The sequence below is a fragment of the Hippocampus comes genome, unplaced genomic scaffold, assembly GCF_001891065.2.
Source record: "Hippocampus comes isolate QL1 unplaced genomic scaffold, H_comes_QL1_v1.1 scaffold86, whole genome shotgun sequence".
Lineage (NCBI taxonomy): Eukaryota > Metazoa > Chordata > Actinopteri > Syngnathiformes > Syngnathidae > Hippocampus > Hippocampus comes.
In genome coordinates, this window is record NW_017805882.1 from 4,173,692 (window position 1) to 4,197,721 (window position 24,030).

Genomic DNA, 24,030 nt, shown 5'->3' on the forward strand with positions numbered 1-24,030 from the left:
ACATTGTTTGGAACTGTGCGTCCTGTGGGTTAATTTTGCGTCTCGGACGCGGGACGCAGAGGTAACGAGATGGCTGATCTCTAAACATTCTCTGAGTACTACTATTATTACCACTCCCACTAATATTACATTAATTAATTTAATACCTTCAACTTCACAATAATAATAAAAAATAATTAAATCAACCATGATTTTAAACTATGTATTATCAATATTCATTATTCCAAACATGAGAAAGCATTCAGCAAACATAACTGGAATCGAGCAAAAGGACTCCAAATCCCAACGGCCAAACCCGGAAGTGAAGTGCCGGCATTATTGACTCCAGCTGTAACGCAAATTACTTGGTTCAAACAAACATTCTAGTGCCACCGCACAAACGTGACGACTGTGCAAAAATAACTACATAAAAGACACCACTGTTACAGAAAGACTTTACACGCTATTTAAACTGCCGATCTCGAACGGAACAAACCGTGATTGAAACTAACTGTGATGCCGCTCTTGATAGGTTGCGCTAACTGTCACTTATCAGTGGCAGACCCGCCCCTTTTAGAGCGCCAGCTTAATCCATCAATATGGGTTTCCCTGGATGGAATTTATTTGATTCCTTCGTGATTTTTTTTCGGTCCTCGGACCCACTTTATACCTGAGGACAAGGGATTCGAGGCTCTAATCCCTCATTGTGTCCGAGGACGGGCAACCCAAGGCCAAGGACTTGACCCCCAAGGACCAAGGACCGACCATCGGTCCTCGAGCCGGTCCTCGAGGCCAAGGACCGGCTCGAGGAACACATCACTGCCGAATAGATTGCAGATATTATTTACAATAATTGTCTCATTGAAAATAGCCTTTGAGGAGCATTAATTGTACATGAGGCAAGATTTTTTTATTATGATTAATATTGCACATGGGTATTTAAAAGGTACATCAGCAGCCATGCAGTTACTAATAAATTTAAAAAAAACATTCTTGCTGTATTTATCAATTTAAAATTGTGTATGAATCAGTACAGTCTTTTTGTCCAGTGATGATGAGGAACAACTTTGGAGTAACCAGAGCAATGTGCTTCAGGTTTTCAGAATCCAAGCGGACATCAAGAGGCACAACCACAAAGGCTTTGACAGACTAAAAGCAGCATGGCCAGCAGATCGTACAATTGAGTGATAACACTTGCCAACATTGCCAACTTTGTCGATAGCTACAAACTCGACAATTTGTGAGCAGCAGGAGGCATTGTAGCTCGCGTGTACACTCGAAACATTCAGGGAGGTGTATGATAGAGTCCCGTCCCCTTGGCGGAGGGAAACGCGCTCTATCCCCGTTCCATTTCCATCAGTCAGGTTGGCAGACAGCTCCCACTCGAAAAACATACACTGAGACATATCTCGGGGGCAGTCATCAGCCCATACGCTGACCACGTCACACACAGGCTGAACAAAATCTGTAATCTGAGGACAAAGGAGAAATGGAAAATATACTGTTTTGTATTTAATGTTTCTTTGGAAACCTAACAAATAATGAAAGCCATTGTGTGTAATGAAGATATAACGTTTGATTACCTTTGTAACAACAGACAATCTCAGAACGGCATAATTGGAATCAACACCATTGGATGATTTGGCTTCTAAAGTCAAAGTGACATCAGTTCCTGATGGCGTGTTGGAAGGCGGGCTAATGGTCAGAGTTCCATTGGTGTATGTTCCAGTTGTCAAGCTAAGACTGTCAACAAAAGAGCGAAAATGTCACTTAAAACCAATACAGTATGATTAATGAGAATTTAGTCATTCACATCGGGGATTTTTGTACAAAATTTTAGCTTTGTGACTCCCTGGGGAGCCGAGCAAGGAGAAACAGACAAAGACCAACAGACTACCGGTACCTTCGTCCATTCAATGTTGCAATGCTAAAATTGTCTCGCTGAATCTAGAAACATTCTATCTCCTTCGTAGCACCAGTGCTGGAATAAGCGTAAATCATAAGCTTGTACGCCTCTGAATGTTTCTATCGAATATAAGTCATGAGCTGCCGTGCATACGGTCCATTAAAATAAACTGCAGTGGAACCTCGAGTTACAAATTCACCCTTTTTACATAGAATTTAAGTTACGTACAACATTTTAGTCGAAAAAAATGACCGAATACTATTTTCAATATACAAACAATCTTGGCATGGGCGAGTGCATGGATGTCTGTTGTAATTCTTCATGTGTAACCATCATTGGCAATGTGCATAACGCATTGCTGTAATCTGGAAAGTCTTCCGCATCTTAAAGATCGTTGCATTACTTATTTCAGTATCGCGTTATGTTGATTTTTTTTTGGTTTAAAAAAAAAAAAGTAAACAATTTCGGGACTGGAATGGATTAATTGCATTTCCACTTCAATGGCAAATATTACCTCAATTTATGAACATTTCCAGTTCAACTTGCTCACAGAAGCAATTTAGTTCATAACTAAAGGTTCCTTGATGTTGCAGAGATGATGGCTGTGTTGAAGATTTCCAATTTGACACATTTTGAGATGAAACAAAGGAATTTTGAAGAGAAGTTCCGTCAAATATTCAAAGGAACGAACAACACACATAAAAGCACTGGAAGTGTCGTATAACACTGCAAGCAGGATTCTTGTCACATCTATGAGGATACAACACTGCAACAAAACGCAGCAGAGTGCTCACTTCAGCGTGGCTTAGATTTTGGGTGAACACACAAAGCCATTCTCAGATGCAGAAATAAACGACTGAACATTTGGTTGGATTTTAGCATGTCGCGACTGGATGTTACTTTTGGAATTCTCGAGTTGCTTGATTCACCTGAAGACAGAAATACACTTATTTTCGAGTGGTTCTTTATGTTTACATTTAAAAAGTAAATTGTGGCCTTATTCCCATCCTGCATTTTCACATGTGGGCTGACTGACCTCACAGAATATGGTTATTTTTTGATTGTACAACCCCTTTGTTGAATAATGGATATATATTAATTTACTGTGGTGTACATTGATTTGATAAAAAAAAAAAAAATTGTCCACGTTAAAAATGGCATATTTGTCATACATCTGGTCAGGAAGTCTATGGTCCTATGTGACCCGATGGTAGCGCTGATGAAAAATTGTGGTTTTCTACATCATTAAAGTTTCCCATCCCTCGTGTACATGAACGCATCAGCGATGAACTCCTTAGCTTTTGTGATATGACAATATTGATAAGGAACTCTGACCACAGCATTTAAATTTGAGTAACATCTGCGTTCACAAGCTCACCTCTTTGGATATGACATTGGGAAATCTCTGTCATTGCTTCCACTGATAATAAATTTACCACCTGGACCCTGCGTCATAACGCTGAAAGGGAGGCTGAAGTCTTTCCCAGGCTCCACACTCGTGTCCACCATGGCCTAAAATTGAAGAGTCAACACTTTGTATACGAACAATATTTGTATACAGTTAACTCGTACCAACCCCAATACCAACAATGTTAGGATGTTGTGCAAAACGTACATAAAAACAGGGAATAATGATTTTGCCAAAATGTTTCACTGTATATTCAATTGAATACACTGCAAAGAGAAGATATTTAATATTTAATGGGGGGGATATTCACTTATTTTTAATTTGGTGCCTGTAACACATTCCAAAAAAGCTGGTACAGGGGCATGCCTACACCGCGTTATATCACATTTTCTTTTAACAACACCCAGTAAGTGTTTGGGAACTTGAGAGCACAAATCGAAGCTTTATAAGTGAATTCTTTCCCATTCTTGCCTGATGTCCAACTTCACTTGCTCAAGAGTTTGACGTCTCCACTGCCATATTTTGACCCTCATGACGTGCCCCACATTTTCAATAGGATACAGGCCTGGACTGCAGGCAGGGCAGTCTAGTACTCAGACTCTTTTTCTTCGAAGCCACACTGTTGGTGATGCGCAACTTTTTTTTTTTTTTTTTTTTAAGCATTTCTTAACTTTCCCAGTCTTTTGTCGCCACTGCCCCACCTTTTTTGGAACATCATTCAAGCATCAAGTTCGAAATGAGAGAATATTTAAAAAATAAATAAATAAATAGATATACCATTGATCAGTTTTAACATTAAATATCTTATCTTTGTAGTGTATTCATTTCAATATAGGTCAAATAGGATTTCCAAATCTTTATATTCTATGTTTATTTACGTTTTACACAATGTGCCAACTTCGTTTGAGTTGGGGTTTGTTGATTAGTTGCAGACCTGGATGTTCACTTTGGAGACAGACAACTGAGTGGTGGATTGCCTCTGGAATGAACTGCTTGACATCTCGTCAGTTCCTTTCAGAATGACCACAAATTCCCCTGCAGGCACTTCATCCACTGTCACCAAGATGTCTCCATTGCTCATGTCAGTTGTTGTACCGTTACTTTCAGCTCCTGTGTCAGAAACTACCAGGGCAACATTTTCCACTCTGATGGAAGATGTACCTCTTCTACCCATTACAGAGAGCATCAAGGTGGCTGGCTGCTCTGGGAGAGAAGAAAACAAAAAAGGACTTTTGATGGCTAAATTCAAATTTATACAACCTCTATTTGGATCATTTACGTTGAAAGGTTACACTTAGTGATATTATTCCATTCAGTTGTAATATTTAACGTGAATGTATTTATTTATTGCTGTTGTTTTTGTTCATTTAACCCTTTCGTGCACCCTGTAACCTGATAACATGATAAGCTGCCCACTGTAGTAACTGCTGTCCCGTAAAGGGTTGAAAAATAAAATGAAAATCTTTGACTTATTTGGTGACCACTTGGACTAAAGTATGACCTTGGGCAGAGTCATTCGGCAATTATGATTCGCGTGCTTTGTGCTTATACTGTACTGTATTTGTGTGAAAACTATTTAAGAAACTCTGAAATTATTTTGACACGATATATGAGGCTGTTTTAGCTATCACACATTTTAGAAAAATAATCTTGAATGTCTATACGGTTGTTACATATGATGATGTCACGTTCATGCCTCTTTATCACTGCAGTGATATGATTGACTGTATGTACTGTACCAGCTTGTGGAAGCCCACTCAGCACTGCATAACCTGGGTGAGGTCCCTTGAAGCTCTCCACAAAGTCATAGACAAAGGTAATAGTACTTTGCCCTGAAACACAACAACAGACCGTCAATAAGTTCTGATACACACCAAAATAAGTTTCTGTTTGAAAGCATCTTTATATTTTCTAATAAACTCACATTCTGCACAAGAGATTTAGCTGTTTTTGTCTTTATATTGTATATGTTTTCTCACACATGCTGATGTTCAACAGTCTGCCTAATATATTTCATGAATCTATGGTATGTGACATATTTCGTTTTTCTGATCGGCCAGATTACTGACTGAAAGTGCACGGTCAAAGTACTGTGCTGCTGTTGCAGGTGGCAGTACTGTGTTCCATTGGCACAATGCAAGAAGTGCAGCATTACAAGAAACACAGAACCACTAGAGCAGGGATCAGCAATCTTTTACACTCCAAGAGCCGTTTCGACCCAATTTGCACGGAAAAGACAAAACTGGGAGCTGCAAACACTTGAAACGATGATATTAGCCTCTATCTATCTATCTATCTATCTATCTATCTATCTATCTATCTATCTATCTAGCTAGCTAGCTAGCTAGCTATCACTTAAAAACAAAAATTGAAACTATCTCAAAAAAGCAGACTTTTTTCGTGGTGAGCAATGTTGTGTGTGACCCAAGCATATACTTTTGGAATTGCGGACAATCAATTCGACCTTTGTTTCTTCTAACCATAACACATTTTTCCCCAGACGCGTTTGGATGATTTAGTTATGGTCTGATAACTTTATTATAAAATAATAATTACATGCGTATATATGTGTGTCTGTGTGTGTGTGTTGAGACATCTCAACTCAACTCAACTCAACTCAACTGTATTTATAGAGCACTTTCAAACAGCCATCGCTGCATACAAAGTGCTGTACATGGAGCAATTCAACATGTACAACAAACAGAGACATGTACAAAATCTAACAAGTATGTAACATTGACATGTACAATATATGTGTTATATATATAATGTTACTGACCTGTAACTTTAATTGTGTATGGTTGTTTAGAGTTGATGCTGATTTTCCAGGGGCCTGACTGATGGTCTGAATTCAGAAGAATTCTTCTCAGGTTGCCGACTGTCTGGATGTGTGCCAGTGCACCAATGAGCTCGAAATTACTTTGGTTCACACCTGAAGTATGCAAGAATGCAATATTTTTCGATAAATTGTGAGATGATGTCATGCATCAGCAAAAAATAAAGAAATAAATAAATCAAATCCAAAAATTGAAAGACAGAAAATGTGTACCATCTGCAGTATCTAGTCTGGCACTGCGCATAAAGCAAAGTTGTGACTGCAATTGATGTACCTGCAGGGTTGGTCAGTGTAAAAGCGAGTGTTTGTCCTGTGATGTAGATGGTGACATTTTGTAGGGATTCATCCAGCATAAAAGGGAAGGTCTCTGGCTTCCCAGGATCCCTCGCACTCTGAAAGACTGTCACCTGAGGTAAGCAGAGCAAAAAGAGGCCTATACTGGATGTGTTTGACTGATTTCACTGATTCTCGAAAAACAATCAGATAGCAAATGTTCACTTCAAGTCTTCATATAGCCTTACCAAAGCTGAAGTGGAGGTATCTAGGATGATGTTGGTGGCTTGAGCCAACTGACTCTTGGACACCTGTATGGCCTGACCTCCTGAAGCCAGAGCCAGGTCCTTGTAGTCATTGAAGGAAGCAGCCCTGACAGAACGGCGGCGTCTCCGACTTGACGCGGTGATGTAGAATGACACCTGCCAAGATTAGGAGTATACCGGTAAAATAGGTTCACCTCTCAGAATAGAAAATGTTCATGAAGTCCAATTGATCATCAGCATTAACCGTAGACTTGGTGCTTTTGATGAGGGCCACAATGGTGTTTTTCAGGTGGATGTCTTTAGGCGTAGCGTCTGTGAAAACATATATGTGGGAGGAGGCCGGAGCACCAGTGAGAGCCAACTGGTGAGAGATTTAAAAAAAAAAAAAAAAAAAAAGGACAGGTTAAATTATGCTGAATCATGGCAGAATGCAGAATGCATTTCATACACTGCAAGTCCCATCTTAAGATGCAGTTCTTCTTTAGTACCTGAAGTCCTGAGAAGCACATCTCAGGCAAGTCACCACCTCCTGACGCTTTTATCTTTGAAATTTCTGTTTTCATTTTATCAGGGTCTGTTGTCCTGAACAAAGGTCCGAAATCTTTATAAAAAGCACAAGAATGTATAATCGATACCAACTTCTCATTCTCATGGAAGCCCCATTTACAAATGCATTTGTGATGAAAGGCTGTTCTTCCACAGTGATTGCAGATAACCGTTGTCAGTGTTTAAACAATGTGAGGCCCTCTTACGTGGGTCATTGAAGGTGACCAAAATGTACTCTGATGGCTCATCTTGTGTTCCTTTTTTGCTGTCAATGATTTTGTACACAACTTTTCTGGCTTCTTCAATGTCATCCGACATACTGCCCGTATTATCGATGACAAAACACACCACAGCAGAACGGGTGATCCCCATCAATCTGTGATATCGAAATGGAAAATCGTAAGGTGAAAAAAGCAACAAAAAAAAAACCCCAACTACAACTGTCAAAATATTTGACACGCAAAAACAGACAACGCCACACAGTTGTTGGTAACACAAAGAAGAAGTACTATTTTTAAAAAGTAGATTTTTTTTATGTGAATCTTTCACCTTAAGAAGTCATTGTTGCCCACAGTCAAACGGACGTCCTCCAACAGCTGGAGGCTGGCAGCTGTGGCTGCATTTACAGCAGCATTGTGGAAGCCCGCGTTGTCAGAGCGAAGCTCATCCTTGTGGATTCCTCCTCGAGGAAGAGTTGCGCTTGAGAGATCAGCTTCACCTCCGTGGCTACATTTGCCTGGCAGAGGTAAACGACAAGAGACAAGTTGAATTGCACCACGATGCCAATGGCTTGTTGTGATGCCGCATGCTGCCGTCTTGTTTCTTGACCGGGGTTGTCTTTGTGTTATATTAAAATTAGTTTCATGAACTGAAATCTTTGTGTTTGGGGTATATGCAAAGAACACGGAAATCCGGAAGGGGGCAAATACTTTAATACTTAATTTAGTAGTCAAAATTGCCAATACGCCAGCATTCACACATTTTATGCATCTCATTTATAATCTTAGTCTGACCAGAGCCCTGAGTGAGTGCTTGAATGTACTGCAGACATCATTTTTTTTCGAAGCAATTGAAAAATAGACATCCATCCATCCATCAAATTTCTACACCACCTGTTGCAGTATTAATGCAAAACACTACAATTGTTGTATTCGCTGTATAGTTGCCTTTTGATTATTTATTTATTCTGATTCTGATTCGGATTCTGATGTTTTTCCCCCCCACATACGGTAGTGTTATGCAAAGCAACTAACATTGTACAGTGTGGGTTAAATATGGTTTGCTATTAAAAATGCACGATTGATGGTAATACCTTGAGGCTTGCTATCAGAAAAGATGCCCATGTAGCCAGAAGTTAGCATCCTTTGATTCAGGATGTTTTGAAGGATTGGGTTTGGACACGTTCCTGTGGCACAGTCACGGCAGGTGGCAGTATCAACATCTACGGAGGCAGAAGAGGAACAGATTGTGTACTTTAGGAATATGTTTTTGGACAGCGTATAAATTTCAGAAAAAAAAAATCATATACTCTAATTACATGTGTATTTATTAATAAAGTACGGATTATTTTGCAGGATTGCAATTTTCACATGGATAGAGAGATGCCATCAGGCTGGTTATTGGTTTGATCCCCCACCATAACAAATGGATAAATTGTCATGATGTCATAACAAAGGTTAAACAGCAGTATCGCTACTTACGTCGTAATCGGTATGAGAACTAAAGCCCATGTTGTTGATTGGACTGATTTCTGAAGTGACGCAAGCTATTTGCACTTTTCATTGCGGCAATGCCACTTTATGTCCCATCTGATTTACTTTACTTTTACTAATTTCTCGTTATGTTATGATACGGAAAAATACAATGTTTCCTATGCATCATTGTTTATTTTTATTAATTATTCATATTGCATAAATACACTTTGGATTTGGGATGTCTTGGTTACTGGCAAGCGAATGGCTGCTGTCATCATTGCACGCAGAACATTTTTGCCATTGCTTTCTAGCCACTAGGCTTAACTAGTTTGTAAAATATTCTTTGGCAAAATTCACAGATTTTTTTTTTTTTTTTTTTTACACGCTTGTGGTGTGTATCGTACTTAAAACAAAATAACTTCTCAAGTAAGGGAAGTCATGAAACCCCCCTACTCCGCCCCCCCCCCCCCACCACTTAGTCCCAGGAGAGAAAAAAATCCTGGCGCCATGCCTGCATTTCATTGTTGATGAAATTTGTCGCCTAATAAAGTATTACTTTAGAACACGATTTTTGACAGTCTGCATTTTAGCGCAAGCAGCCGTATTGTACATGTGTATGATCACAATAATTCAAATCAACAGCAAGAAAACAAAAAAATAATAAACTATTTTTTTAACCCTGGTTATTCTGACAAATATTTCATTGTAATGTGCCGGTAATAATTAATCTTTACATTTAGCATGTACTTAGCATTGTTGTATTTAGCATTCGTCATTTAGCATGACGAAATTCCACACATATTCATTTAACATATCCCACAACCTAAGGCCAACACATATTCTTTTCTCCTCCAGGCAGAAATATTACCCAGCTTGTTTGCTTAATGTAATCATGATGACCTCGTGCCCAACCCAGTATTGAGTCAAGACACTTTAAAGTAATTATGCAATTATGACAGCAGTTATAAAATGTACACGCGCACACACATGCGCGTGCACACACACACACCTACCTGCCAGGTTTTCCAAAGGAAGGTCAGGGCGTATCAGAGCGACGTATGGTTCTGTGTTGCCCAACTCCACCCAGTTACTGTGGCTATAGAAGTCCTGTCACAACATGGAAAAATTCTGATTCATTTGAACTGTTAGATAACCCTTTCATTATTCTCTACTTTTGCACAGCATTCTAAAATGTGTACTCCAACTTCTCAAGTGCCTATGAAACGCACACATAAACGGCCTTTTGTACTCCACCCACCTGTAGCGTATGAAGGACTCTACCCATTGTTTCTCTGGCAGCCTTGAAGTTCTCAGTACGAATATTAGCCTTAATGGAGGCCATACCCTTGGTAATGAGACTACGTCCCTCCAAAAAGGCCTCCGAATTGAAATGATGTGGCGCACTGAAAGCACGTGGACTTCATGTTAATCAGTTTCAGAGCAGAAGAGTATTTATTCTTGACACGGATCATGAATGGCAATGGTTTCTGTCAACTCAAACCCACCTGTTGGCAAAATTCCGATCGACGAGTCCATTTTGGGTGTAAATCTCTTGTAGAGCAGAGTAAAACTTCACTCCTGACACCTCACCTGTAGCTGTTGGGCCAAGACAGGCCTGGACCAGCTCCCCGGGAGAGGAACCCTGTAATCAAAGATAAATGGCTGGTTGTCACAGAATAGAAGGCAGCGATAATAAGAGTATCAGTTCTTTCTATTTTCACTTAGCTCAGGGGCTCAGGTGAGGAGCGTTGACGGCTCACTTGTTTTCTGGGTTCGGTCAAATGACGTTTGCAAATTGTGATGCCGTTTTCAAACTGTAATGTCATTATCAGTCGACAGCAAGTGGCAAAATAAAAGGATAGCAATCAAAACAAGAAAGATTTTGCTGCTTAATTCATATCCCACAAATGCAATATGAATCAGAAGGCCATGTATCGTGAAGAAAATGTTGGACTTGACTTCCCCTTTAAGATGCAGAGCAAACCAACAAATGAAAGACTTTGGAGCTGTGGGATTCTTTACATTACGTGTGCTTGTGTGCCAAGTTCAACTTCCATCCTACCGTGGGTTTGAATTCATGACCAGCGGCCTCGGCCACGGCTCGACATGTTTCCGTCACTTTTTGCAACAGGGCCGTTCCTGTAATACTGACATGAGTGGACGCACCACCCCCAATGGGGACAAAGGCCGCAGTCGGCCCTGATAGGATCAATGCCAGAAGGGAAAAGCCCAACCCCGATGTCATGCTCTCTCTGGAGAAGGAAATAAAAGATGAATTATGTGGGGGCTGAAAACAAAGTGCTCGGAGGTCAAGACGCACATACACACCTCATTATTCTCAAGTGACACATCCCACCAAATCACTGCAGTTTGCGGTATTGTTTTTGACCGAAAGCCCCAAGTGATTCGTAAAATATTTGTACATTGGGATTTTACTCGTTATTTATGGTAAAATGACACAATCAAGAAACACAACAGTAATCTCGACTGAAAAAAACAAATTAAAACAGATATTCGCAATACTGTGCGATGGTCTCGACGGTAGCAGAGACATTAATTCGGGAAACTGTACATGAATTAAATCACATGTCGATAATTGCGTTTGTATAAATGTGCAGATTGTTTCATTGTCAATTTAAAGAGAACAAAGCAAAAACGTACTGTACCTTGCCAGGTAACCTCTGCTGGTTTGAACGACTCAAGACGTTTAGGTTATAACACCACCATCAAATGTCTATTATATGGAGCAAAGGTGGAGCTTCACGTTGAAAGCTAGGTATGAATATGTGAATCAGTCAATAATTAACAATACAACAATTTATAAATGACCAAAAGCGGTTGAATGAATGAACAAACAAAGTGCAACCACAATGATAAATATTGTCAAGACAAAGCATTTTATTGTTGCAAAAGGCAGTGCTTGTGCCGGATCTCAAGAACGTGACGGGGTATTTAATGCTCTCGCCAGAAAGTATACGTTATCATAATTTGACTCCTTATCAGGATTACCATTTGAACGATAAACATTTTATTACTTCCTTGAACATGATACACGTCAACCCTGTCAGCTCCTGACGGCACTCATTTCAAGCAAAATAGCGACTTACAGACCCATTTCCAATGAAGTTGGGACATTGTGTTGAACATAAATAAAAAACAGAACACAACGATTTGGAAATCGTGCTCAACCTACACGTCATCGAAGACAAAGACAAGACGATCAAACTGATAAACGTGATTGTTTTGAGCAAATGATCATTCACTTGTTCACAAAGAGGCGAACCTCACCCCAACTTTGTTTGTGAGCCTTTCGGGAAAGCTCCTTTTCGACCCAGTCATGACACCCACCTGTTCCCAGTAAAACCGGTGTTTGATGAGCACCAAAAACGGATGTTTGATGAGCCTTCCTCGTTTTTTTTTTTTTTGTCACCTGTTACAGCTTTTTTTGGAACGTGTTGCAACCATGAAATTCAAAGTTCATGATTATTCACTAAAAACAATAAAGTTGATCAGTTTGTATATTAAATATCTTGTGTAGTGTACAGTATTCCATTTTTATTTATGTTTTACACAACATCCCAACTTCACTGGAATTGGGTTTGTACTATAAATAGTTGAACACAACATGGACATTAATAGCGACAAAATGTTTTTCTCCACTATTTTTGGAGGAAGAATTAAAACACAATCTGCACTTTTTATAAAAGGTGAACTGGTTTCCCAGATTCCGAAAAGCATTAGCAGTAAATCCGTTGTCGACGGTAATCAACGTTCACGTCTGAGATGATGTCATGAAACATCTCTTTGATATCATCTGACAAGAGTGGGTGTGATCTGTTGCCCTATAATTAGTGGTCTCAAAAATAGAACAGCCCAAACGAGAAAATTTCCCTTCCTGTGTAATGCTTCAAAGCTTCATTGAAGACATCCATACACATCATTCATTTATTTCTCAATAAAATGACAGAGTGAATATTCAGTATTGTCACTGTGGTAACTTACTTGTATGCCAACATTATCACCTTGAATCATCCACTGTGAGTATTGTTTTATTCCCACAACTTGGTTGTTGTGCATACTAGACAATTTTTTTGTTTTTTAATAAACATATGCTAATTGTTCGGATTCTCAGCACCACTCGACTCTGTTACTGAGGCGGCCCGGTATCGACTGGTTAGCACGTCGACTTCACAGTGCAGAGGTTCCGGGTTCAATTCCAGCTCAGGCCTTCCTGTGTGGAGTTTGCATGTTCTCCCCGTGCATGCGTGGGTTTTCTCCGGGTCCTCCGGTGTCCTCCAACATTCCAAAAACATGCATGGCAGGCTGATTGAACACTCCAAATTGTCCCGAGGTGTGAGTGTGAGCGCGAATGGTTGTTTGTTTCTGTGTGCCCTGCAATTGCCTGACAACTGGTTCAGGCTGTCCCCTACCTACTGCCCGAAGAGAGCTGGGATAGGCTCCAGCAGTGAGGATAAAGCAGTTCGGAAAATAAATGAATGAATGTAATGAATGAATAATAATTCCTCGTCTCACCCCTCGGGTGGTGTCCGTCCCTCATTCAGCTCGGGTCCTCTACCAGAGGCCAGGAAGCTTCCCAACACTGCGCTTTTCTGGACTGAGATGTCCGATGTTGTTCCCGGGATCGGAGCAACCACTCATCCAGTCTGGAGGTCACTGCCCCGAGTGCTCCGACCACCATATATAATCCAAATTGGAGCGATAAGAGTCTCCCCTTATCTGGGAGAACCTCCTAGGAGGTTTTGGATCGCATCCGGTTGTTCATCAAGAAGAACATTTGCAAGGTCATAGGTCACAGATGTTGGACAAGCCTGGCTCACAAGCTATATTGTCGTTAGTTTTTTTAAAAAATGTATTGGGAAACTCAATAATTATGATTCAGGGACAACAAATTCAGGATCTGTCACCCCCACAGTGATTATTTTTTACGCAGGCAAGTGTCCCAAGACATTCCTTTTTGTTTTATTTCGTACATCTGGTGCCCTGTTATTGATTGGCGACCGATTGAGTGTGTAGTTGGCCTTTTGCCTGAAGTATGTTAGTATAGCCTCCCCTGCCTGCCACCCTGAACAGGATAAACAGTGACAAATGATTGCAAAAGGGTGAATATGGTGAATACTTGAGTCCTCAATGTCTACCACTAGATGGCGATGTAAACCAGATGGTGCATGTGTCCAGTGTTGCTTATTTCATGACTTGTTTGTGTGTGTGTGGGAGTGGGGGGGGGGGGGGGGGGGGGGGGGGGAGTATTAGTTCAGTTTTATTCAAATCTTGAGCCATGGTGTTGTGTTCAGAGACAAATGCCCTGTGACAATTCAGTGTATCATCCTCTCTTTGGTGTAAGAAGTCTGATGTCGGCGTAATGATTAGATGAGACACAATCAACGACAAACTGCAGGTATCTTTTTTTCCCCCTGTCCAAATCTTTGTAGTTGCCGGCAGCCTTTCTTTTCTTAGGACCTTAATAAATAAAGATAAGAACCAAATTGGCATTTGTGTTAATGCCCTGCCTCACTTCATGACCTTCCCATCAGCATTTAGGGAGGGGCAAGCAAGGTTCAGTTCTGTGGGCTAAAGTGACAGAACAGGATGAGATGAGCACTTGTGACAGTAAGACAATCATATAACAGGAAGTCGGAAGGGAGTACATGGACGCCTGACTGATGTGTAAAGTCTAGGTGAGTATGACAAACTACTCAATGCATTTGGCTTCACAAATTGTCTGTAGCTGTGAAGTCACCTGCATCTTATTTGAATTCCCATTCATACTGCTGAATGATTTGGATTCAAGACCTTTATTTTTGCGCAAGGGATCCTATTAGGAACATATGCTCGATGTAGTCTGATGAAACAAAGTTAAAACTAAGTGATGCATTTCAAACCTCATTTCAAATTAAATGCTGTCGTAAACATTATGGGCTCAAAAACCAGAGGCAGTATAAGTGCGCTCAAGTGTAAAACTGGCATATCCTGATTTTCGTGCTGATGTAAACCTCGTCACTCTTGTTCGGGCATTTGGTTCAACTCTGCACCATGCTGAAGGTTCCGCCGTTTCCTTTTATTTGCGCCTCGCTCATCTGACAATTTGGTGGGGCTGAAAGTAGACTAAAGTTTCCGCCTGTCTAAGTTTTGCAGCAAGTATTCTAATGAAGTTTTGGTGGATTTGATCAGGGCACAGGAAGACAAATTCTGAGCTCCGCGGATACGTGGGGGTGGATTTCATTGCATTTCTTTCCTCAATATCGCACCAGTGAGCACTCAGAATCACTGCAGGAATCAATTCATTGAGCAGATCAGTTTCCACCATTTCAATGACTATCAGTATGCCGCATTTAAAGGGAATGGAAGGAGCTGCTTTTATTGGCAGTGAATCAACTTGGTTGTGTTCACGCCAAAAAACGGTGCACCAATTTAAAAAAAATGTGCCACACCGCACCCGCTTGCAAGGGTTTGCGAAAATAAGAAAACGATGTAGCCTGCCACCGTTTAAGCTGTACCTTGCGACTGGCTTTCACTGGGCAGGGGTCTCAAACTCCGGTCATCATCTGCTGTCTTGCCTGTTTTAGATGTCTCCCTCCTCCAATACACCTGATTCAAATGATCAGCTCATCACCAAGCTCTGCAGAAGCCTGATAATGGCCCTGATCATTTGGATCTGGTGTGTTGCAGCCGGGAAAGACGGAACTCGAGGACTTTAAAACCTGCCTCAAAACTCACTTGTATTCTTTGGCATTTGACTCAGCATGACCCAGACTTGATCTTAGTTTTACTGTTTGGTGCTTTCTACCATCTTTCTTACTGATTTATTGCTTTATTGTTGTATATATGATAGTTGCTCCAGGTACAGCACTTAGTATATAGCAGTGGCGGTTTTAAAGTGCTCTATATATACAGTTGAGTTGAGTGTTGAGAGACTGGAGTTTGAGACCCCTGTTTCAGATAGATTTATATAATAAATACTTTGTGTGTGCGTGTGTGTGTGTGTGTGTGTTTAATATACGGTAAGTATTTATTCAAAACCTTTATTTATTTGTATTGTATTTTGACCTTTGCTTGGTTTACCACATGAGACATTCATCCTAAATTGCAAAAACATCACAACAAGAAAGCAGTTGGTCTGAGATAATTTAATGCAGGGGTGGGCCACTCTGGTCCTGCCTGTTTTTTAGACGTCTGCCTCCTTCACCAAATGATTAGGATTGTTATGCAGCTTCTGCGGTGCTTGTTGATGACCTGGTCATTTGAATCAGGTGTGTTGGAGGAGGGAGACATCTAAAGCTGGCAAGACAGCAGCCCTTGAGGACCAAAGTTGCCCACCCCTATGTTTTTGTTTCGGTTACATTTGGTTTTGTTTCCTTGTGTGCCCTTTTTGGCTCCACCGGTTCTCGTCATCCGTGTCCCTGGTGTTTAACCAATCAGCTCCCTCAACCCTTTGTGTCTTTTCCAGATGTCTCGTCACCTTGCTTGTATTTAGTTCTCCGGGTTCTGACGGTCTTTGTTGGATCATTGTGAGTGTTTGTGTGCGCCTATCAATTTTTTTTTTCTGTCACTTTTCTGTCTGTATTTTTTTGCTACTCTCGTTCCTTGTGGTTTTTCAGGACTTTTTCAAGTATTTGAGTGTGAGGGTCCTTTTACCCCGCAAGTGTTTTTTTTTTTTATTGTTGTGTTTTGTTTTGTTTTTTGTGAATATATTTTGTTCAGTCCATCCTTCTCCTCCCTGCCTCCCTGCTTTTTTGGGGTACTCCAACCACTTCGCAAAACGTCACAAAACCAAACGTAACCTAAACAAAAACATAACACCCCTGATGTAATGTAAAAGAAAATGTAGTAATAATTCAGATTTAGATTCAGATTCAGAAAACTTTGTTTATCCCCCTGGGGCAATTAGAGTTGTGCGGGACTCTAATTGCCCCAGGGGGATAAATAAAGGCTAAAATGACTTTCTCTGCACGCACACCGTATGGCTCATCATGCTTATAAAAATTTAACAAAACTGTCCTAATCATACTGTGCGTAATTTCAAGGCAGATCCTAAATCTGTGGTGGCCATGACAATTTATGACAGTTGAAGCTGCAGACAGTGCATCTTCATACTAAGCCACTGTAAGTACTGTAGCTGGTTGAGCATGCTGTTATCTCAACTCACTAATTTGCAATGACTTTATAACATTGACCCTGGAACATTGGTCCACATTTGATTCTTTTTTTCTTTACAGCTGATGATGATGTTTCTCTGCAAGCGGTATGTCATTATTGACACAACACAAAGCTAATCAATTTTCCAGGCAAGTCAATTCCTTTACCAACCATCGTAATATATCATTCATGAGTTGAGACCAGTGGTTCTTCACCTTGTTAGAGCTACCGAACCCAACCAGTTCACATGCACGTTCACCGAACCCTTCATTCGTGAAAAATAAAAAGATGACTATTTATAAATTCATGACATTAAAAAAACGCATTTATTAAAAACAGAAAAAACTAAATTAAATTTCAAGAGATAAATATACTTTTTTTTTTTCATAAAAATCACGACAGTAACACGACAGTAACACGAGATTAAATGCCCTGCTTCCTATAATTCAGTGAAGACCCCTACCCGTCCATGTTGATGAGGACTAGCCTCTCAATTCCTTGTGAGGCCCCGAGAGTCTTTGCAGCTTCCAAGCTTGAGCCCAGCACCTCATGGAGCGTGCTCAACACGGACACCACTGTAGCTTCTGACAGTGCTCGCACGGGCTGACTCTGACCGCCACCAGGAAGGTTGGCCACTAGGTGAGGCACTGCATGTTTGCCTGACCATAGAAGCAATAAGCAAGTGTAAATAGTGTGTGAGTGTTAAAGGTCAAATAGAAAGTAGAGTTTATTCAAGTAGGGAGCTGCAAGCTTCACCTAGTAGGTCTCTGTTATGAGCATCAATCGCCAGGTTACGAAGCGCACCCGACATCGCTCGAACCACTCGGTCGTTGCCGTGGGCCAGCAGTTCAGTCATCATGGGCAAACCTTTCTACTGGCGTAGCAGGGCACGGATGTACCGGCCATACTGCACAAATACAGATACATTTTCATTTGCAAATCAGGATGGGAGATGGTAGTTATAAAATGAGCATGAAAAACTAAAATATGACTTTTTACAAATTTAAGACATAAAAAAGGTGTTGTCTTGAAATTTTATTTACTTTTGTCTATTTTTAAAAAGTGTACTTTTTTTTTTTAAATTTTACGACGTACTATCACGACAGTCACACGTTGACTACTAAGCGAACTAAATTGCCCCCAGCACTGATTGGACAACCAATGTCATGTGATCATGTGCGACCAGTGATTGCCAAGCGGGCATGTCATAACAAATTGACATGTTGAGTCGGGTGTGTCTTAACCTCCATGACAGAGGCTCTGTCGCACCCCTGAGACCGATTCACCAAACCCCTGGGGTTCGATCGAACCCAGGTTAAGAACCACTGTTCAAGACCATAGGTGTCAAACGCAAGGCCTGAGGGCCAGATCTAGCTTTTTTATTTTACGTGGCTTGCAAAAGCAAATCAAACACGTCAAATCTGTAATTTTAAATTCTCATATGTAATAAGAAAGAGATTTTGTCAGCATTTTCTTGTGACCAAACCCCGTCATTACAGTTAAACAATAATTGAATAACCCGTTATTCTCGACTTCATGTCATAGTTTCAGCCATAAAGGCCCTCCAAGGGAAACGGCCCCTACAATGTGGCCCGCGACAAAAATGAGTTTGACACCCCTGGTGGAATCATTATTTTCTGTGAAAAAATATCATCCTGTAGTTGGATTTCACAGCCAGACTTCCATTATTACTTTTGCTTTTGATAACCGAGTAAATTGAGTCGCAAGTGTTGTGTTGTGTGCATTCTCTAAGTGCGCTGTACAAATAATGAGTCATCACATACCAAGTCAGGTATGTGGTTTGTCAACACAGAAACAGGCTTTGACACATTTGAATCAGAACAGAAACAAGGCACTTATATATATGAATATGGAATTTTTTTTTAAAGATGATGTGACAAAAAAAGTTGTGCAACCCGAGGACAGACACTTTGTTGATGTGTCAGTCTACTTCCAATGCCCAGTGTAGGAGAACCTATGTACCAATTAGCCCGTCAAAAGTAATTCAGTGCAAGTAGACCAGTCACTGTGAGTGACGATTACTACTTTGTCTTGGTTTTCGTTTTGGTTTTCACTCATTAACTCTGGCGAGTCTGTCTTCTTTCTTTCAGAGCACTAATGTCCAACACAACCTTCACCTCCAATGCCTCGGGGCAACAACATTTTTGTCCCCTGCTGCAGCTCATGCATGAGCATTCCCTAAACAACCACACCAAGACCAACTGGATAGTCGTTTGCTTCCACGGCCTGCTCTCCTGTTTCGGGATTTTGGAGAACGCCCTGATCCTTTGGGTCGTGGGATTCCGTCTGCAGCGTCGTACCGTGGCCTCCGTCTGGGTGCTCAATCTGGCGATGTCTGACTTCCTGGCCACTCTGACACTTCCTCTCTTCACGCTCTACCTTGCCTCCTCCCACAGTTGGGAGCTCGGCAATATCCTCTGCAAAATACAAGCGTCCATCTTTTTCTTGAACATGTTTGTGTCTGCCTTCCTACTGGCAGCCATTTCACTGGACCGCTGCATTCTGGTCACCAAACCGGTGTGGTGCCAGAATCATCGATCCGTGGCAAGAGCGTGGAAGGTGTGTTTACTGGCTTGGCTGTGGGCAGCAATGAATACATTTCCTTACTTCCTGTTTCGCTCAGTGACTGAGACCAGGGATAAAAGGAAACTGTGCTACCATAATTTTGCCCTGCATCAATCATCGGAAGGCACACTCGAGAGAGACTGTGAAGTGAGGCAAACAGCCACAGCTGTCTCGAAGCTGTTGCTGGCATTCCTGATTCCCCTCATGGTGATTGCGGGAAGCTACATCCAAATTAGTGTCAGCCTGAGGAACAGGAGTCGAAAGAGGATGCGGCAGAGCATCAAGTTAAATGGCACATTAATTGGATCAAATCATGATGAGGCATCAAGAGCTCCAAGTACGACTAATATCTCTCTAAAGTCTCTTGCTTTTGGCCGCTCGCTGTCCCTGACAGCTGCACCCTTGTCCCCAACCAACTCATTCAGTCTCAACAATCACAACCAGCTTTCCCAGAGCTTCACCAAGATGGTGACATTTGTGATTGCGGTGTTTGTCTTATGCTGGGCTCCTTATCACATCTTCTGCATGATTGAGGTGTCCGCCCTGTACTATCGGGAAAACCTCAAAGTGGTGGAGGTGGGACTGCATCTCGCCACGACATTTGCATTCTTAAATCCAGTGTTGAATCCCATTCTGTACGCCTTTAGCTGCCCACATTTTTGCGAGAGGATAAGACAAAGCTTGGGAGTTGTCTTTGATGGACTCGTAGAGGAGGGAGGAGGAAAACGATTGGCTCCGGCATTCAGTACACGAGCTAATAAGAGGCCCAAAAGGAGTCGCGGTCGCTGCTTTGCTTCATCTGGGTCACCGGAGACTCCACAATCCCCTCAGACGTTGCCTGGCCCCTCAGCATTCTTTCCTGCTACCGACGATTAATAGGGCCTCAAGGATGTCCACAAAGCATTCAGACTGTGAATCAAACAATGAAACTTACCGTACTTGATGTCTGGTTTGGTGAAAGACTTTCGTCGTCTGTTTTATGAATGATCGTCATCCATGTTGACACATCTGTTTTGCATGTACAGCATAAATAATAAACATGGGTAACACATGAGTATTCAAACCAAAATCCGTTTGCATTTTGACAGATATTGATCCGCTTTAATTGATTTGCAAATGTCGAGTGAAGTATTAAATCCTCCGAAAATTTCATGAAATTCATCCTTTTTCCAATTACATAAAATTGTTCTTTTAAAGTGAGAGAGACATTCGAAAACGGGATCTTAGTATCATATTTTTTTTATCAGACTTCCATACTAGACACGAGAACTGTGTGATCTTCCTGGAGCCAATGGAGAAAAGATATAATAATTATAAATGTGCTATATAAATGCAACTATAAAGAATTACAAATCCCCAATGCAATGAAGCTGGAATTGTTGTGCAAAGAATAAGTGAAAAGAAAATACAAGTACTTTCAAATCCTTTTCAACCTGTATTCAATTGAACACACGACAAAGACAAGATATTTCATGTTCAAATTGCTGTATGTTATGGGCAATTTTTTGGTCATTATTTTCCTTTTTTGAATTGTATTGCCTGCAATGCATTATAAAAAAAGCTTGCAACAGGGGCAGCTAAAGACTGGGAACATTTAGGAATGCTAAAAAAAAAAAAAAAAAAAAAAAAAAAACACCAATTCAGAACATTGCATGGGTAAAACGGTGAATTGGAAACAGGTGAGAGTCATGATTGGGTATTGAACAGCCCGGAAAGGCTCATTTGTTCACAAGAAAAGAATGGGATAAGGTTCACTGCTCACTGAACAATGGTGTGAGCAAATTCAACAATTCAAGAACGTTTATTAAAATACAATGACAAGGAAATTAGGTATCTCCACAATATCATCAAAAGATTCAGAAAATCTGGAGAAATCTCTGCATGTAAAAATCTGTATGACCTTTAATCCCTCAAGGGGCACTGTATTGATAGCTGGTATCATTTTGTAAAATATTGCCTTTTCTGGGCTCATCTGAAAAGGACTGACACCCATTGGAAAAGTGTGCTGTGGTCTGAAGAGAGTACATTTTAAATTGTTTTGGAAAATGATGACCGTCATGTCCTCCAGGCCAAAGGACCATCCGGATTGTTTTCAGCAGGGTTCTGAAATAAATTCTTTGAAAACCTACGAATGTGGCTGGTGACTCCATAAAAACTGGGGTGGGCAATCTCCAGTCCTCAAGGGCCGCTACCCTGCATGTTTTAGATCCCTGCTCCAACACACCTGATTCAAATGATCTGCAAGCTCTGCAGAAGCCTGATAATGATCTTGATCATCCATCTAAAACATGTATGATCACTGCAAATAACCAGTTAGCAATCATAATTTCCCTATTTTTTTTTTTTTTTTAAATCATTAGCTCCGGTGATTTTATCATCCTCCCTCACACTATCTCCAGCTGGTTGCGCTTGTGAAATCCATGCAATTCGCTGCCAATGGGCATATAAAATGTAATTATACAGGATTACGGCATAGTATTTATTGGAAATGTAGGAGTCACTGCCACGGGTTCAAATGACGGACAACAAACATTGCGTAGAGTAGGGTAGAAATTTGAATTTGAACGATTCCAGTTCAGATTCGGGGTCCTTGTTTTGATTGCGGTTCCAAACAATTCTTAATTTCCATTCTTTTCGGAGTGCCCAAACTACAGGCATTCGTTTTTAGTGGCTGGCACCACAGACGCTGCCCATGTCACGTGCCTGCATTTTTACTACTGTGCTTACATTCTTCAGGGAGGAGAACAGAAGAAGTTTGTTCTCATCTCTCACTTCCTTGTTTTCAACCAATCAGTCTTCATTTGATAGGGCCAACGGCATGCCAAAATCTTGAGAAATATCTGACTGACACAATTTTCTCATGCATAATAAACATTCAGCGGCCATTAATACACGCCAAAATGAATCGTAACCCACATTTGGCAGGTGTTAATGTCAAACCCCGGATATCAGCACAAAGTTCAAAAGCCAGCATGTTTAATGTCCATGGTAACTTGCATATCTATGAAGGCACCATGAATTGCAACAGTGAGGTTTTCGAGCCCATGTGCTGCCATCCAAGCAACGTATTTTTGGTGGACGCCCCTGCTTATTTCAACCAGATAATGCCAGGCGGCACGTTGCATGTGTTACAATGGTGAGGCTTCAATAGTGAAAGAGTGCAAGACGGAGACCCTAGACTGTTCAGCATCTGAATATGTACATGAAGAAAGAATAGCAATGTTAAAATTCCACTGACAAAAAGCTTCAACAATTAGTCATATTTTTAGCCACGTGCTTATTGATTGTTGTTAAAAGGAAAGGTGATGTAACACAGCGGTAAAAATGCACCCGTCTCAGTTTTTTGGGAACTTGTTGCAGGCATCAAATTCAAAATGAGCGAATATTTGGAAAAACAACATCGATAAAGTTTAACTGTTTGAAAACACATTTTGGCTTTGTCGTGTAATCAGTTGAATACAGTATAGGCTGAAAAGGATTTGCAAAATGTTGCATTCTGCTATTAGTTACATTTTACACAAAATCCCAATTACATTGGAATTGGGGTTTGTAAAATACTGTGACAATCTACGAAAAAAAACATGTTAAAATAAACCATCCAATTAACGTCTAGGTTTAAAGGGGACACTTGTGCAGGCTTTCAGTGAATTCCAAATAAAGGAAAACGTATAGTCTTGCATTTTACAAAAGAGGCCTTGAATGACAGTAATGATGAGGATGAGGATTTTTTAAATATTTAATCACTAGAGGGCAGTGTGTCATCCCATCCTTGAACAGGAAACATGTTAAAGTAGGATTATGCTGTTCAGGACCCCTAATCCAGGATCATTATAAATCTGCGTTGCTGAACATTTGAACACCTTTCTGGAAGATTGGATTTGATCATATCAGACAGAATTTTGATTGAATGTCTCACCACTGCCATCGACATTGTCTGTTTCCGTCACACTTTTAGACATACACAGGGCGCTGGGCGTAATGTGGGTCAAACCAATGTAGGATTACTGTGGAGGTAGTTGTAATTTGGAGAGAATATTAAAGAGAGAAGATCATGAATATAAAAACAGAACAGGATTAAAACCAAAGAGTCAGACCTACATACGCGGCTCCCTTTTGATCTCAGCCATTCAACAGATAATCTCTCTATCAGCAGTTGGGACATTTGTGTTCCATTCTTACCTTCTCTAAACTTCTCTCTAAGTATATCATTTGAACAGATGAAGCAAATCGAGTACATTCAGAGAATGCGTGGCTCAATCTTGGTACCAACATAATAAAATCCATCCATCCATTTTTAACACCACTTATTCTGAACCTCCTCCTTCTGGCGCCTATCCCATCTGACTTTGGGCAGAAGATGGACTACACCCTGAACTGGTTGC

General features: G+C 40.8%; 3 protein-coding genes across 6 annotated transcripts; 1 reads left to right on the forward strand and 2 right to left on the reverse strand.

Annotated features, from left to right (window-relative positions):
• Positions 1 to 858: 858 nt before the first annotated feature.
• Positions 859 to 11,665, reverse strand: vwa11 (von Willebrand factor A domain containing 11). Its single transcript, XM_019889032.1, has 18 exons — positions 11,575 to 11,665; positions 10,971 to 11,160; positions 10,414 to 10,550; positions 10,167 to 10,311; positions 9,922 to 10,015; positions 8,527 to 8,655; positions 7,764 to 7,950; positions 7,421 to 7,590; positions 7,157 to 7,269; positions 6,913 to 7,029; positions 6,651 to 6,824; positions 6,404 to 6,536; positions 6,073 to 6,225; positions 5,033 to 5,125; positions 4,228 to 4,496; positions 3,264 to 3,397; positions 1,563 to 1,722; positions 859 to 1,451 (listed from the first exon to the last, which is right to left on the reverse strand). Exons 2-18 carry the CDS (start codon positions 11,151 to 11,153, stop codon positions 1,071 to 1,073), a joined length of 2,772 nt encoding a protein of 923 aa, XP_019744591.1. The 5' UTR covers positions 11,154 to 11,160; positions 11,575 to 11,665; the 3' UTR covers positions 859 to 1,070.
• Positions 11,666 to 14,482: 2,817 nt separating this feature from the next.
• LOC109527507 (prostaglandin D2 receptor 2) lies at positions 14,483 to 20,711 on the forward strand. Of its 4 annotated transcripts, none has more exons than XM_019889495.1 (3): positions 14,483 to 14,604; positions 17,143 to 17,211; positions 19,174 to 20,711. In XM_019889495.1, exons 2-3 carry the CDS (start codon positions 17,171 to 17,173, stop codon positions 20,522 to 20,524), a joined length of 1,392 nt encoding a protein of 463 aa, XP_019745054.1. In that variant the 5' UTR covers positions 14,483 to 14,604; positions 17,143 to 17,170; the 3' UTR covers positions 20,525 to 20,711. The 4 variants fall into 4 exon arrangements, with proteins under 4 accessions (XP_019745054.1, XP_019745056.1, XP_019745055.1 ...); XM_019889496.1 differs by lacking the exon at positions 14,483 to 14,604 and adding an exon at positions 16,412 to 16,434; XM_019889497.1 differs by lacking the exon at positions 17,143 to 17,211.
• LOC109527510 (catenin delta-1-like) lies at positions 17,498 to 18,021 on the reverse strand. Its single transcript, XM_019889500.1, has 2 exons — positions 17,819 to 18,021; positions 17,498 to 17,721 (listed from the first exon to the last, which is right to left on the reverse strand). The coding sequence occupies exons 1-2, from the start codon at positions 17,919 to 17,921 to the stop codon at positions 17,522 to 17,524; spliced, it is 303 nt and encodes a 100-aa protein (XP_019745059.1). The 5' UTR covers positions 17,922 to 18,021; the 3' UTR covers positions 17,498 to 17,521.
• Positions 20,712 to 24,030: the final 3,319 nt, after the last annotated feature.

Coding starts and splice junctions, on each gene's coding strand:
- vwa11 (XM_019889032.1), bottom strand. CDS start 11,153: ATGACATCGGGGTTGGGCTTTTCCCTTCTGGCATTGATCCTATCAGGG. Junction 8,656..9,921: donor TCCTTTGGAAAACCTGGCAG/GTAGGTGTGTGT, acceptor CTGCCTCCGTAG/ATGTTGATACTGCCACCTGC. Junction 1,452..1,562: donor GATTGTCTGTTGTTACAAAG/GTAATCAAACGT, acceptor CTTTGTCCTCAG/ATTACAGATTTTGTTCAGCC.
- LOC109527507 (XM_019889494.1), top strand. CDS start 19,019: ATGCCCAGTGTAGGAGAACCTATGTACCAATTAGCCCGTCAAAA. Junction 19,063..19,173: donor TACCAATTAGCCCGTCAAAA/GTAATTCAGTGC, acceptor TCTTTCTTTCAG/AGCACTAATGTCCAACACAA.
- LOC109527510 (XM_019889500.1), bottom strand. CDS start 17,921: ATGATGACTGAACTGCTGGCCCACGGCAACGACCGAGTGGTTCGAGCG. Junction 17,722..17,818: donor TCATAACAGAGACCTACTAG/GTGAAGCTTGCA, acceptor TTCTATGGTCAG/GCAAACATGCAGTGCCTCAC.